Genomic DNA, 14,298 nt, shown 5'->3' on the forward strand with positions numbered 1-14,298 from the left:
GGGGAATCACTTGAAGTCTGGCTCATGAATTATCACAATCAACCTTGTAGTGTAGGTATATGGGAAAAATCCATATTCTCCTTATTAGAATATATGGTTTCCTTAAGAAAAAGGATGATGCCTTGCTTATGTGCTTATGTTGACTTTTCACATAAAACTAGCATGGTGCATGTATATATTACTACTCAGTAAATGTTTGCTGAGCAACATTAAACTGCTTGATTTTCTAACAGGACTCAGGATATGATCTCTCTTAAGTCTGATGCCAGTTGAAACTATATCCATATAACTATAACCAAGTATTGACTTTAAAGGCTTACTAGTTAAAGAATTTGGACTTTGTAGTCTATTTACATCTCAGTGTAATCTTGACCAACTGTATTAACTTTGGTGAATTAGCTGATGTCCCTGAATTTTACCTCTCTAGAGGCAAGATTCCTCATTTGCAAAATGGGGGTGATAATAATTTCCTGGGCACATCATGTAAAGATGGTGATGAAAAAAACAACAGCTAACATTTATTGTGTTCACACATTTTCCCAGCATTATGCTATGTGCCTACATGAATTATGTCAATTAATCTGTAAACCATTCCATCAGGTTACGGTTATCCTTGATTCACAAATGAGAAAACTGATTATTAAAAACTTATCAAAAGTCCTATGTGTAGCTGATGGGTAAGCCAGGATTTCAAAAAGCCTGTGAGCTACCAACCACAGAACTTGACATATAATAAATGCTCAATAAGTTGAAGCTATTATAATTATTTTGCAACTACTAGATTAATCTAAATTATGATTAGGAGAAAAAACATACATAATTTCCAATGATAAAAGAAAAAAGACATATTTATGATCAACTACCCCGTGGCAAGAGGCAGGAAAAGCCAGAATATGAAGAGAGATACATCCAACAGCCTATCTCATGGCTTAAGACACAGAAAGGTATCTAGGGGAATTTTTACTAGCTCAAGGAGATTTTAGAGATATGGATACATATATGAATATATATGTAAATATATATATTCAGACTGTCTCTGAAGCATTTATAATTATCTGAAAAAAATATTTTTAAATCTAAGAGAATGAGGATATTGATTAAATTAAGTAGTGATTAATAACAGTTAAATTTGAAAAAGTTACCATTTTATTTCTAGGTACTCTTAATTCTAAAAATCTGTTTCTAATTATATATTTATAAGTGTGGTGGTTAATAATTTGTTTCTTCTCATGCTTGGCTGTTCTAAGGGTTTTTCTAATGATTTAATTACGTCTGAATTATACCTATAAGAAATCTGGCTATCTAGATCACAATGTTATGTCTAAGGTACTACAATCCACTTGGTAATGGAAGAAGGAAATCAAGAACTTCTTGAGTTCTGATTTTATATGATCACTTTATAAAGAAACAAAAACATCAAGCATACAAAAAAGTGTGTTGAATGGTGAGAGCTTGAAGCATGAAGGAGAATGAGCTGAAGGAACTTGATAAATGTTTGTTGGCAGAGGGAAGGAGGAAGACAGGAAGGGAAAGGTAAGAAGGGGAAAACAGATTCAAAAACGATAACCACACACAGAAATCCTGAGATGGGAAGAGATAAGTAGCCTGGTTGGAATGCAGATTTTGTGCAAGTAAGGTAATACATGCCAAGTGTGATCAAACACTTACCTCAACCCATTGTAGAACAACCTCTTGTAGTCAACATTTATTCTACTGATATTTTCTTTTGTAAGGCGTTCAATGGGGAATAACCGGCCCACATGCTGAAAACCAGGAGCTGTGCTCCTGACATAATTTCTATCAATACCTGGCAACCAAAAAATCTGTAAGGAAAAACAGGAAGTCTTTCAGTGGATAATCAGCTGTCTAGGTACAAACAGCCGCATGTAGTATAGAGGGAGCCCCATTCCAGCATGGGTAACAGTCTGTGGGGAGCAGAGAGATTCTAGACCTTGAAATAAATTTCCCCACTGATATTTAATTGGGTCATTCTTAGATTGCCAAATGTACCTATATAAAGCAATCATCTCCATTATTATAGGGATAGAGGTGATAGAGTCAACCTGGCCTAATATTGTCTAACTCTTACTATAATGGGACTTTCACCAGGGTTGTTCTGGAGCTGAGTTTTCCCAGTTAATATTACAGGACCAAGGGTCCATCGTGTCACCACACTAGCCGAAGTGGATGAAGAGCTGGTAGGTGTGGATGAAAGGTAGGAATCATAAACATCATCTTTGAGAGCAGTCATTTCTTGCCAACAGGGAATGCTATTATGACCCCATCCGTGGGAATAATTCCATTTGCAAAAAGACATACACTTGTTTCACCCATAGGACTCTTCCATATTCTGAGAATTTAAGGATCTGGAATGACTGACTGCATAAAACACAGAGAGTTGCTTCTGAAAAATATGATCAACAAATCTCTGCTCAGATAAGACCTAGCTGTTCTTTCTATATCATTAATGAAAGCTGGACTCCAAAGCCTTAGTGTTCCATACCCAGGTTCTTTCTAATAGCTCTATGTTGGTGACAGTGCAGGTCACATCATATAGTCATTATATACATTCCCTTTTAACAGAGTGATAACATTTCATTTGGTTTGGAACAGCAAACAGCCTCAATGTTTTTCCCCACTCATATAAATTTGAGTCATTCTTAGATTGCAAAATGTGTCTATATATAAAGCAATCATCTCCATTTTTATAGGGAGCAAAATTACTTAATGATCCCAGAGAAGACCTACAAGGTAGGTGAGGTTTAACTGCTATGCCCCTGGAACATGCTACCCACCTCCCAACCTCTACCATAAATACTGAGATGACACATACCAGATGTTGCTCAATCTTCGAGTCAAGGATCACGCGCACTAAATGACGGACATATGTGACTCTGTGAAAATGTTTTGGAGTAGGGACGTTAATATCAAATATCACAAATTTTTTTTCCTTCTGTGCAAGTTCCAATAAATCAGTTAGTTTTGGAATCTTCTGATTTCCTGCTTTTTCTTTATCAACCTCTGATAGGGGTTTCATGTGGTAAAATGGCTTGATCTAAAATAAGTACATCAGAGAAAACACTGGCTCCTATCAAAAGCATTTTCCAATTCTCCTGCTCCCCACACCCAGCCCTACGTCCATGTTGGTCCATTGCCATTCAACCCACCAGGTCCTCTGAAATACTGGTCCTGACATAAGAGTTGCCAAGAAGAGAAATTAAATGTAATCTCCAAAGTTAATTATGGTGTTTGGAACGATTTATTCTATATTGTAGAACCTGCTGTATTTTCACTGAAGGTCCTTCCAGTTCTTGTCTTCAACTTCCTTTTCAACCTTTTTTCTATAACTCAGAGTAATACAATCTCTTTTCAGCCATATTGGCTTCCCACATTTTCTCTCACTGTTCTAGTTTTGTGTAATGGAAAGAAAATAGGCTTTCAGGAATATGTCTGTTTTACATGTTTCAAAAAAAAAACACAAAAATTGAGATGGTGGTCCTCTACTAATATGTGTAGGCTATTAACCAAAGAACTATACCTCATTTTCTAGTACTACCTAACCCTAACATACTCTCTTTTGGTCCTATCTTAACTTTCTTTTATGTCCTAGCTGATAAAGATGTACAATATTTATCACCTTCATCAAAGCAAAATCAACAATTTTCCTGGAAAGTTATGTTTCAGGCATTTAGTGAAGTCCCATTCTACTTTTCTCAAATCTTAAACCAAGATCTTAAGGATGTGCAGTAATCCATTTTGAAATTCTAAGATTGACTCTATAATTCTATTCACATAACTTCTAAGGAGAAATTTTAATTCTACAAAATAACAGTTCATTATCCAGGGTTCAGCTAACTTATTCTGTGAAGGGCCATACACCACCTATTTTTTACTTTAATAGAAACATAGTCTCTGTCATAACTATTCAACTCTGCTATTATAGTGCAAAAACAGTCTTAGACAATTCATAAGTGAATAAGCATGGCTGTATTGTAATAAAACTTCATTCATGGATAATGAAATCTGAGTTTTACATAATTTTTACATGTCATGAAACATTATTCTTTTGATATTTTTTTCCAACCACTTAAAAATGTGAAAACCATTCTGAGTTCACAGGCTGTACGAAAACAGCCAGTGTGGGCTGGATTTGGATAGCAGGCCATAGTTTGCCAACCCCTGATCTAAACCATGATATACTGGCTAAGCAGAGACATAATCTAATGAGATTACAAATTACCCAAACTTATCCAAAGCCAAACACTAAAGACAATTAAGATGATTTCTCAGATAAACTGGGTGTTATACAGTATAGCAAGCAAGCTTTTTTTAAATAGACAGGTTTCTATATGATTTGACTTACTCAAATATCTTGGAACCATTCTCACAAAACAACCAAAAAGACCTTCAGTGATCTCAAAATATTTCTTCAATAATCATCTTTGCTGATCTTCCAGATCTTCATAAACCTTCTTTTTGAAAGTAAAAGGGAAGGCCATGGTCTATTGGTATTAATTAAACAACTTGATGTATATCAAAGATTTTGCCTATTAATGCCTATTCCCTGATCCAATAGCAAAGCTTTTTATCTTTGCCGAAGAAGGAAAAAAAAAGGTCTTGGCTAAATTAATCTAATAATTTTCAGATCTTGTACTAGGTCCATCTTTCTATTTTATGGTACTAATTCAATATAATCCCTGTTGTTCACTAAAAATATTCAATATTTTTATGTTAGTTAATTAATCACAAAATAGCTACCTTTTCTTTCTCATTTCACCATTCACCAATATAACAATCTCAATACAGCAACTGTATTATCCTTACCAGTGAAGGAGAATCTCATCATTTCTATAATCTAAGAACTGTTCATAACCAGAACAGATCTTTTGGATGCTCCTATATCAAATCTTAATATTATTTACTGATAGGCTGAACTTAAAAATGAAAAAAGGTAATAACAGACTGATCATGCAGTAATTTTTCCAGATTCTCTTATAGAATCAAATTAAGTGGCTAAAATTATGGCCTTCTCTAGGGCATATGGGATTACTAAAAATAAAAGGGTAAATACACTCACTGATTGCTTGTTTGCTTTTGAAGTAGTTCACAAGTTTGAAATGCTATGGAGAAAAAAAGAGGTTTTTAACCTCTTCAGTTATCTGTATTAAAAAGTTAACAAATATACATACTACTTAGTGCTTTGGAACTCCCTCAATGAATTGCTGTCTTAGAAATAGAGCTCCACAATAAAACAGACATTAGGGGAGATGTTTTGGCAGATCATCATACTAAACAGAATGCTCTGATTAATGTCCTTAGACAAGGGCCTCTTATAGAGAAGACTAATCTAAGGAACTCAAGAATTCCATCATAAATGCAAACTTGGTGACTTAAGAGAAATTTATTCTCTCACAGTTTGAAGGCCAAAAGTCCAAAATCAAGGTGTTGGCAGGGCCACACTCACTCTGGTGGCTCTGGGGGAGAATCTGTTCCTTGCCTCTACTAGTTTCAGGTGACTGCTGGCATGCCTTGGCCTTCCTTGGCTAAAAGCGACATCATTCCAATCTCTGGTCATATTGCTTCTCTTCTTTCTGTGGTTTCCTCTATTTGTGTGTCTGTTTTCCCTTTGTCTATTACAATGGTAACAGATAATTGTATTCAGGGCCCACCTAGATAATCCCAGATAAACTCCTTCTCTCTAGATCCATAACTTAATCTCATCTTTTGCCTTATATGGTAATATTCACAGGGTCTGGGGATTCGGATGTGGCTATATATTTTTATGGGTCACAATTAACATAATATACCAATTTTATTAATAAGGATAATTTTTTAAAGTAATATCTAAATGAAGGAAAATATCCTTGAGCTAGTAGTAGAAGATAAAAAATTCTTGAGATGTAATAGTGAATGTTTATCATGACAATTCTCATAGAAAACATGTGTAAACTCCACCAAGGTTGGGTGTATAATTCCTGTGTTCTTTTAGTATGTGGGAATCAGGTTTCTTGACATTAACCCAGGCCAAGGTTAAATATTCTGTGGGCCTCTTAGACCTCTCAAATCGAAGGACTCCTCAAACCCTCAGAAAACAATATCTGCTTATAAAGAGTGAAAAAATGGCATATTTCCTAGGAAAGAGCCTTTTAGGGATATCAATCCCATCAACAGGAATTGAATAACTTGAGGAGGTAACTACCAAAAATTTGTCTTCCACTTTTGCTGATATGATACATAGCATAGCCCAAGCCCTTGGTATACAATATAAATGTTAAATTCTTTAGCCTGAGTAGTTATGGAAAATAAAAAAGCCTGGGATTTACTTTTGACCAACTAGCACCATTGTTAACACTCTGTATTGTACCTGATTAAAGATAAATTTTGGCTTGATTAGTAGGGGCGAGGTGGGGTATTAAATGCAATTACAAGGACTTGCATTGGACTTGGCTTTGTGGCAGTGGATGCTACTGGAAACACAGTGTTTTAGGGAAATTAACTTATCAATGCCATTAACTGTACATTTTCAACGACATGAGAGAGAAGAAATGAGTCTAACACTTGAATTTGCTTACTAAGCCCTGGATACTAGATAAGCATTCATTCAGCAAGCTTATGCTGTGTGCTCATGAAACAAGAATTCTGCTCTCAAAATATTCACAGTTTAGTAAAGGGGATAAGACAGACAGACAAAAAAATTGCATTTAATTTGCCCTCAGAACACTACTTTTTAAAAAGGAAAAAACTGAAGCTTAAAAGGACAAGTGACATGCCCAATGATTCAACTAACAGGTAAGTGAAAACTGACACTGAACAATTCCAGGCAAAAATCCAGCCAATGCTAGCATTCTTTCCTTGGGTATATTATTTCCCACTACATATATCATGCGAGAATAAGAGCACTCAGAGCTGGTTAGTAACGAGATGGGGAGTTAGTACCAGAATGTATTTTAACAAACTACTTTCTTCACCAAGAAAATCTTGTTATGGAAAGATAAAAGCTGACTGAACTAAACAGTGTGTTTAGTGATACAGCTTCATTATTGGTCATCTGCCCACATAGCAGATGTCTTGTATTTCCCCAAAATAACCGTGTGCTTTGTGCTAACTATGGTATGCCCTTTATTATTTTTAAATAACAGAAACAAAAGTTCCTCACTTCTGAAGGAGCTCAAATTCCTTAAATTTATGTTATCTTCTGCTATTTTTATTTTAAAACATTGTATTATCAGTCTACTTAAGTGTAGTAAAACTATAACCATTCATTGTTCTCAAGTACTTAATAGTCTTAAGTGATCAATCCACTACGATAACATTTATTGTGTTGTCTTTTCAACATGGGATTCTAAACACATAAAAACAGAGCTCCTTGAACAACACAGGAGTTAGGAGTACTGACCCTCACATAGTCAAAAACCTGAGTATAACTTTATAGCTGGTCTTCTATATCCAGAGTTCTGCACCTTCAGATTCAACCATGGATGTTGTAGTACTCTAGTATGTATGTATTTTCTTTTAATCTGCATATAAGTGGACCCATGCAGTTCAAACCCATGTTGTTCAAGGGTCAACTGCGAAATTATTAAATGTTTTCGCACCCCAAATTATGTGCTGTTTCTTAGACACCAAAATTTCATTCTTCATGCTATAAACCATATTATAGTGCTTACAAGCAAGAAGGACACCAGAAACAATTAGATATGTTTGGTATGCTCCGTATTGTTTTTAATCTTGGCACTATCCCTTGTCTTGAAATCTATGGTAAGTGTACGTTTATCTTTGTAAGAAATAGCCAATGGTCTTCCAGAGTGGTTGTATCATTTTGCATTCCCACTAGCAATGCATGAGAATTCAACTGATCCACATTCTTACTACTTGTTGCTATTCCCAAATCTTTTTAAAAATTCATCTACAGGTTCTACAATAGTATCTTACTCTGGTTTAAATTTGCATTTCTTTAACAATTAATTAAATTGAGTATCTTTTCATGTGCATGCTTGCCATCCATGTACTTCTTTGGTGAAGTATCCATTCAAATATTTGGCCATTTTTCAAATGGGCTATTTTCTTGTAAGTTTTGAATTTTCTTTATATATTGTAGATAAAAGTCCTTTGTCAGACATATGACTTGCAAACATTTTCTCCCAGTCTTGACTTGTCTTTTCATCCTCGTGACAATGTCTTTCACTTGAGGCCCAATTTATCTATTTTTTCTTTTAAGAATCGGGCCCAACAATTGAGGCCCAATTTATCTATTTTTTCTTTTAAGAATCATGCTTTTGTTATTCTAAGAATTCTTTATCTAATCTACAGTAATTGCAATTTTTCTTCTACATTTTCTAACAGAAGTTTTATGCTAAATAAGAAAAATAAAAGAATTTTTTTTAGTGTCATTTATTCCCTTTCTGCTGCTGTTTCTTTCATGTAGATCCAAGTTTCTGACCACAATCATTTTCCTTCCCTCTGAAGAACTTCTTTAGATATTCTTGCAAGGCAATTCTCTTGGTGACAAATTATCTCAGTTTTTGTTTGAGAAATTATTTTTCGGTTTTGAAAAATAACTTTTCTGGATGCATAATTTTAGGTCAATGGTTTTTTTTTTCTTTCAACGCTGTATATAGTTTCTTATTTTCATGATTTCTGAAGAGAAGTCTGATGAAATTGTTATCTTTGGTCTTCTATAGGTAAGAATCCCTCTCACTCTGATGTCTATGGATTTTTTTTCTCTTTGGTTTTCTGCAATATGAATATACTATGCCACAGTATAGTTTTGTGTGTGTGTGTGTGTGTTTATCCTGCTTGGTGTTCTCTCAGCTTCCTGGATGTCTGGTTTGGTGTCTGCCGTTAATTTTGGAAATTTTTCCACATTAATACTTCAAATAGTTCTTCTGTTCCTTTTACTCTTTCTTCTCCATTTGGAATTCCTATCACATGTATGTTATACCCTTTTTAACTGTCCTCCAATTCTTGGCTATTCTGTCTTCTTCTTTTCATTCATTTTTCTCTTTGCATTTCAGTTTAGGAAGTTTCTAGTGACATACTTCAATATCATTGATTTTGTCCTTATCTTTTCCCAGTCAACTGATGCATCCATCAAAGGCATTCTTTATTTCTGTCAAATGTTTTTGATTTCTAGTGGTTCCTTTTGATTCTAGGAGTTTCCATTTTCTGCTTACATTACCTACCTTTTCTTGAATGGTGTGTACTTTTTCCATTAGAGTTCTTAACATGTTAATCATAGTTAATTTAAATTGTCTGACATTCCCAAAATCTGTGCTGAGTCTGGTTCTGAAGCTTGCTTTGTCTCTTCATACTGTGTTTTCTCTTGTCTTTTTAGCATATTATAATTTTTATGTTGGACATGATATAATCAATAATAGGAACTGAGTAATATGAACTAATAGGAACACATTAGTGTTCCTTTTAGTGTCAGGTTTCATATTAATCTGGCTATGACCTGGACTATGTTTAATGTTTGCCCTTGCTATAGGTAACACAGGATGCACTTTCCTTATTTTATTTTGTGTCCTACCCTACTTCTTTGGGTTCCTTAAGAACTCCTTCTTAAACAGAGTCTGTATTGCAGCTCTCTCTGAGTTGTAATCCACTATCATTATGCTGAAGCTCTGTTTATGTAGTGGCAAAGTATTGAGGAAGGGAAGATATTACAATCTTATGATTAAATCTTAGTTTCTTAGTGGGTCTGAGTTTCTGGGCTATGACTTGTAAAAGCATTTTATAGTATTTTTTTAACTTTTTTTTTTTGAGTTATAGTCATTTTACAATGTTGTGTCAAATTCCAGTGTTCAGCACAATTTTTCAGTTATACATGAGCATACATATATTCATTGTCACATTTTTTCACCGTGAGCTACCACAAGATCTTGTTTATACTTCCCTGTGCTATACAGTATAATCTTGTTTATCTATTCTACATTTTGAAATCCCAGTCTGTCCCTTCCCACCCCCTGCCCCCTTGACAACCACAAGTTTGTATTCTATGTCTATGAGTCTGTTTCTGTTTTGTATTCATTTTTTTTTTATTCCACATATGAGCAATCTCATATGGTATTTTTCTTTCTCTTTCTGGCTTACTTCACTTAGAATGACATTCTCCAGGAACATCTGTGTTGCTGCAAATGGCATTATGTTGTCAGTTTTTATGGCTGAATAGTATTTCATTGTATAAATATACTACCTTTTCTTTATCCAGTCATCTGTTGATGGACATTTAGGCTGTTTCCATGGCTTGGCTATTGTAAATAATGCTGCTATGAACATTGGGGTGCAGGTGTCTTTTTGAAGTAGGGTTCCTTCTGGATATATGCCCAGGAGTGGGATTACTGGGTAATATGGTAACTCTATTCCTAGTCTTTTGAGAAATCTCCATACTGTTTTCCATAATGGCTGCACCAAACTACATTCCCACCAACAGTGTAGGAGGGTTCCCTTTTCTCCACAGCCTCTCTAGCATTTGTCGTTTGTGGACTTTTGAATGATGGCCATTTTGACTGGTGTGAGGTGATACTTCATTATAGTTTTGATTTGCATTTCTCTGATAATTAGTGATATTGAGCATTTTTTCATGTGCCTATTGATCATTTGTATTTCTTCCTTGGAGAATTGCTTGTTTAGGTCTTCTGCCCAGTTTTGGATTGGGTTGTTTGTATTTTTCTTATTAAGTCATATGAGCTGCTTATATATTCTGGAGATCAAGCCTTTGTCAGTTTCATTTGGAAAAAATTTTCTCCCATTCTGTAGGTTGTCGTTTTGTTTTACTGGTGGTTTTCTTTGCTGTGCAGAAGCTTGTAAGTTTAATTAGGTCCCCTTTGTTTATTCTTGCTTTTATTTTTATTGCTTGGGTAGATTTTCCTAGGAGAATATTTTTGAGATGTATATCAGATAATGTTTTGCCTATGTTTTCTTCTAGGAGGTTTATTGTATCTTGTCTTATATTTAAGTCTTTGATCCATTTTGAGTTTATTTTTGTGTATGGTGTCAGGGAGTGTTCTAGTTTCACTGATGTATGTGCTGCGCTCCAGTTTTCCCAATATTATTTGCTGAAGAGACTGTCTTTATTCCATTGTATGTTCTTGCCTCCTTTGTTGAAGATTAGTTGACCAAAAGTTTGTGGGTTCATTTCTGGGCTCTCTATTCTGTTCCTTTGGTCTATGTGTCTGTTTTTGTACCAATACCATGCTGTTTTGATTACTGTAGCTCTGCAGTATTGTCTTAAGTCTAGGAGAGTTATTCCTCCAGCCTCTTTCTTTTTCTTCAGTAATGCTTTGGCAATTCTAGGTCTTTTGTGGTTCCATATAAATTTTTATTATGATTTGTTCTAGTTCTGTGAAATATGTCCTGGGTAATTTGATAAGGATTGCATTAAATCTGTAGATCGCCTTGGGCAGTATGACCATTTTAACAATATTGATTCTTCTAATCCAGGAGCATGGGGTATCTTTCCATTTTTTTTAAGTCTTCTTTAATTTCCTTAATCAGTGTTTTATAGTTTTCCATGTATAAGTCTTTCACCTCCTTGGTTAGATTTACTCCTAGGTATTTTATGCATTTCCTAGTATTTTTTTTTTCTCTACCTTTACATGAGATGGAAAGGCCGGAGAGGAACTTGAGTTGACTAATCTCCCTTCCCATGTATCAGATAAGGTTCTGATAAAGTGGTTACCCCTGGAGGCAAAGCCTGTAATGGAGAACACTCTGCATGTATTTCAAAAGGGTTACTTTTCTTCTCCCTCTACCCAAAACAGGAGATGATTTTTCTCTTGATCTTTACTATGAGAACCTGACGGAGTTCCTGGATACACAATCCACAAATGTGTGGGGGCCTGTATAAATTAGGCCTCCAAGAATTTTTATGTCTCAAGATAGTCCACACTCAGCCTCTAGAAATTAGTCAAAATTACCACTTACTTAAACTACTTCAAGCAGTTATTGGCTCCAATGGCTTCTGTTTCTTGTAAGCTGATCTTGGCTGTGATTTTCTGCACTCACCTGTCTCTCCAGATTTCATAGTGATGGTTTACCCTGTGACTTCAATTCTCAGATGGACCTAAGAAAAGTCACTGAATTTCAGTTTGTTTCATTTTTTTTTTCTTGTTTTAAGAATTGGAGTGACAACTTCTACGCTCTTTACATATCAAAGTTGAAACTGGAAGTCCTCTCTGATTAGATTAATGGGTTTTGGTTTTCTTTAAATATTGACCTTGTATCCTGTGTCCATCCTAACCTAATCTAGTCATTCTTGAATTTTTTTTTGTAGATTTCTTGAGGTTTCATACATAAATAATCAGGTCCTCTGCAAATAGAAATAGTTCTATTTCTTCCTTTCCAAACCATTTGCCTTCTTCCTCACTTATTGCACTGCCTAGGACAATAATATGCTGTTGAATAGAGTGATGAGACATCCTTCCTCTTTCCAGGTCTTATTTGGAAATGAGCTCAGGCTTTCACCATTCAGTACAATGGCAGCTTTAGGTATACTGTAGATCATCTTTATCAAGTGAAGGAAAGTTCCTATTTTTAGTTTTCTGACAGAATTTATCAAGAATGGAAGTTGAATTTTATCAAGTGATTTTTCTGCATGTATGGAAATGATTATATTATTTTCTTCATTATGTATGTTAACATGATAAAATTCATTGATTTTCAACTGTGAACCAGCCTTGCATTCTCAAGATAAAACCCCTCTGATCATGACATATTTCCTTTTTATATAGTGCTGGCTTAAGTTTGTTAACTTTTTGTTCAGGATTTTTACATTTTTATTCACAAGGGATATTAGTCTCAAGATTTCTTAAAATGCTTTTTAATGGATGTGTTATTTATTGTGATGTCAGAGAAGTGCTGACATCATAGAAATGCATTAGGTATTCTCTTTCTCCTTCTATTTTCTGGAAGAGATTTGTAGAACTGGTCTTGTTATTTCCTTGTGCATTTGGTAAAAGTCATCATGAATACATCAGCACCTGGAATTTTCTGTTGGAAATTTTTCCACTATAAATTCAACTAATTTAATAGATATAAAACTATAAGTTATGTATTTCTTTCTGAGAGAGTTTTGATAGTTTGTATCTTTAAAGAATTTTTCCATTTCATCCAAATTTTCACCTTTATGAGCACAGAGTTGTTTATAGACAATGATATGCTGGTAAATAATTAACAGCGGGCTCTCCAGGAATATAAAGACCTGATTTGTAGTGTTTTCCAATTTTTGTAGCTTAAATAATACAACCACGCCTAATTTCATAACTGTTTACAACTGGTTTCAAAAATTCTGAAATGTAGTACTGGCTCTTGTGAGCCAATGTGAGGCAGCTCCACTGTCCACACTACTTCATTATTACCCTTTTTAATGTCTAGAGGGTCTGTAATGAGGAACATTCTTTCTTTCCTAATAGTGAAAATATGTGTCTTCTCTGTTTTTGTCTTGGTCATTTGACTAGAAGTTTATCAATTTTGTTAATTTCTTCAAAGAATAAGGTTTTAATTTTCACTGACATTTTCTATTTCTTTGTTTCTACTTCATCAGTTTCTGCTCTTTATTATTTCTTTCCTTTTGCTTATTTTGAGTTTAATTTGCTCTTCTTTCTCTAGTTTCTTAAAGAGAAAGCTTAGATTATTGATCTGAGACTCTTCTTTTCTAATATAAGCAGATAATCCCAGGGTTTTTCCTCTAAGCACTGGTTTAGTGGTAGTCCACCACTTTTACTATGTCACATTTCAATTTTCATTCAGTTCAAAGTATTTTCTAACTTTTCTTGAGATTTATATTTTATCTATGGGTTATTTAAAGCTGTTTTTAAAAATACTTGGGATTTTTCCAATTCTGAGAGAACGAAATAGAAATTCTGGTATCAAAGAACTCAACAAATAAGATGGAGAATGCATTAGAAAGGACTGAAAACGGAGCAGATCAGATATGAGACAGAATAAGTGAGCCGAAAGGTTGGAATCTTGGAATGATTCAGGTAGAAAAGGAGACAGAACTAAAGTTTAGTAACTCCATTATTAGAGCCAACATAAGGATAATGGATATACCAGAAAGAGAAGAACAGAAAAAAGGGGCAGAGAGTTTATTTAAGGAAATAACAGCTGAGAACTTCCAAACCTGGGCAAAGAACTGGACATACAAGTCCATGAACCTAATTGATCACCTTATTATCTCAATGCAAAAAGACCTTCTTCAAGACATTATAATAAAGCTGTCAAAAATCAACAATATATTAAAAATCTTAATGACTGCTGGGGTGTGAGGAGAGAATAACCTTAAAAAAAGAAAAACCC

The 14,298-nt window shown here is 34.6% G+C and overlaps 1 protein-coding gene across 1 annotated transcript in view; it reads right to left on the reverse strand.

The window, feature by feature from the left end:
- LOC102505752 (glycerophosphodiester phosphodiesterase domain-containing protein 4) overlaps positions 1-14,298 on the reverse strand; it is an 81,560-nt gene that overhangs the window by 26,893 nt on the left and 40,369 nt on the right. The window contains exons 6-7 of the mRNA XM_032489494.1: positions 2,834-3,055; positions 1,669-1,823 (exon numbers count right to left, since the gene is read on the reverse strand). Of these exons, the coding sequence (XP_032345385.1) occupies positions 1,669-1,823; positions 2,834-3,055 (377 nt within the window). The remainder of the gene's footprint in view (positions 1-1,668; positions 1,824-2,833; positions 3,056-14,298) is intronic.

Source organism: Camelus ferus, chromosome 10 (assembly GCF_009834535.1).
Source record: "Camelus ferus isolate YT-003-E chromosome 10, BCGSAC_Cfer_1.0, whole genome shotgun sequence".
In the NCBI taxonomy this organism is placed as follows: Eukaryota; Metazoa; Chordata; class Mammalia; order Artiodactyla; family Camelidae; genus Camelus; species Camelus ferus.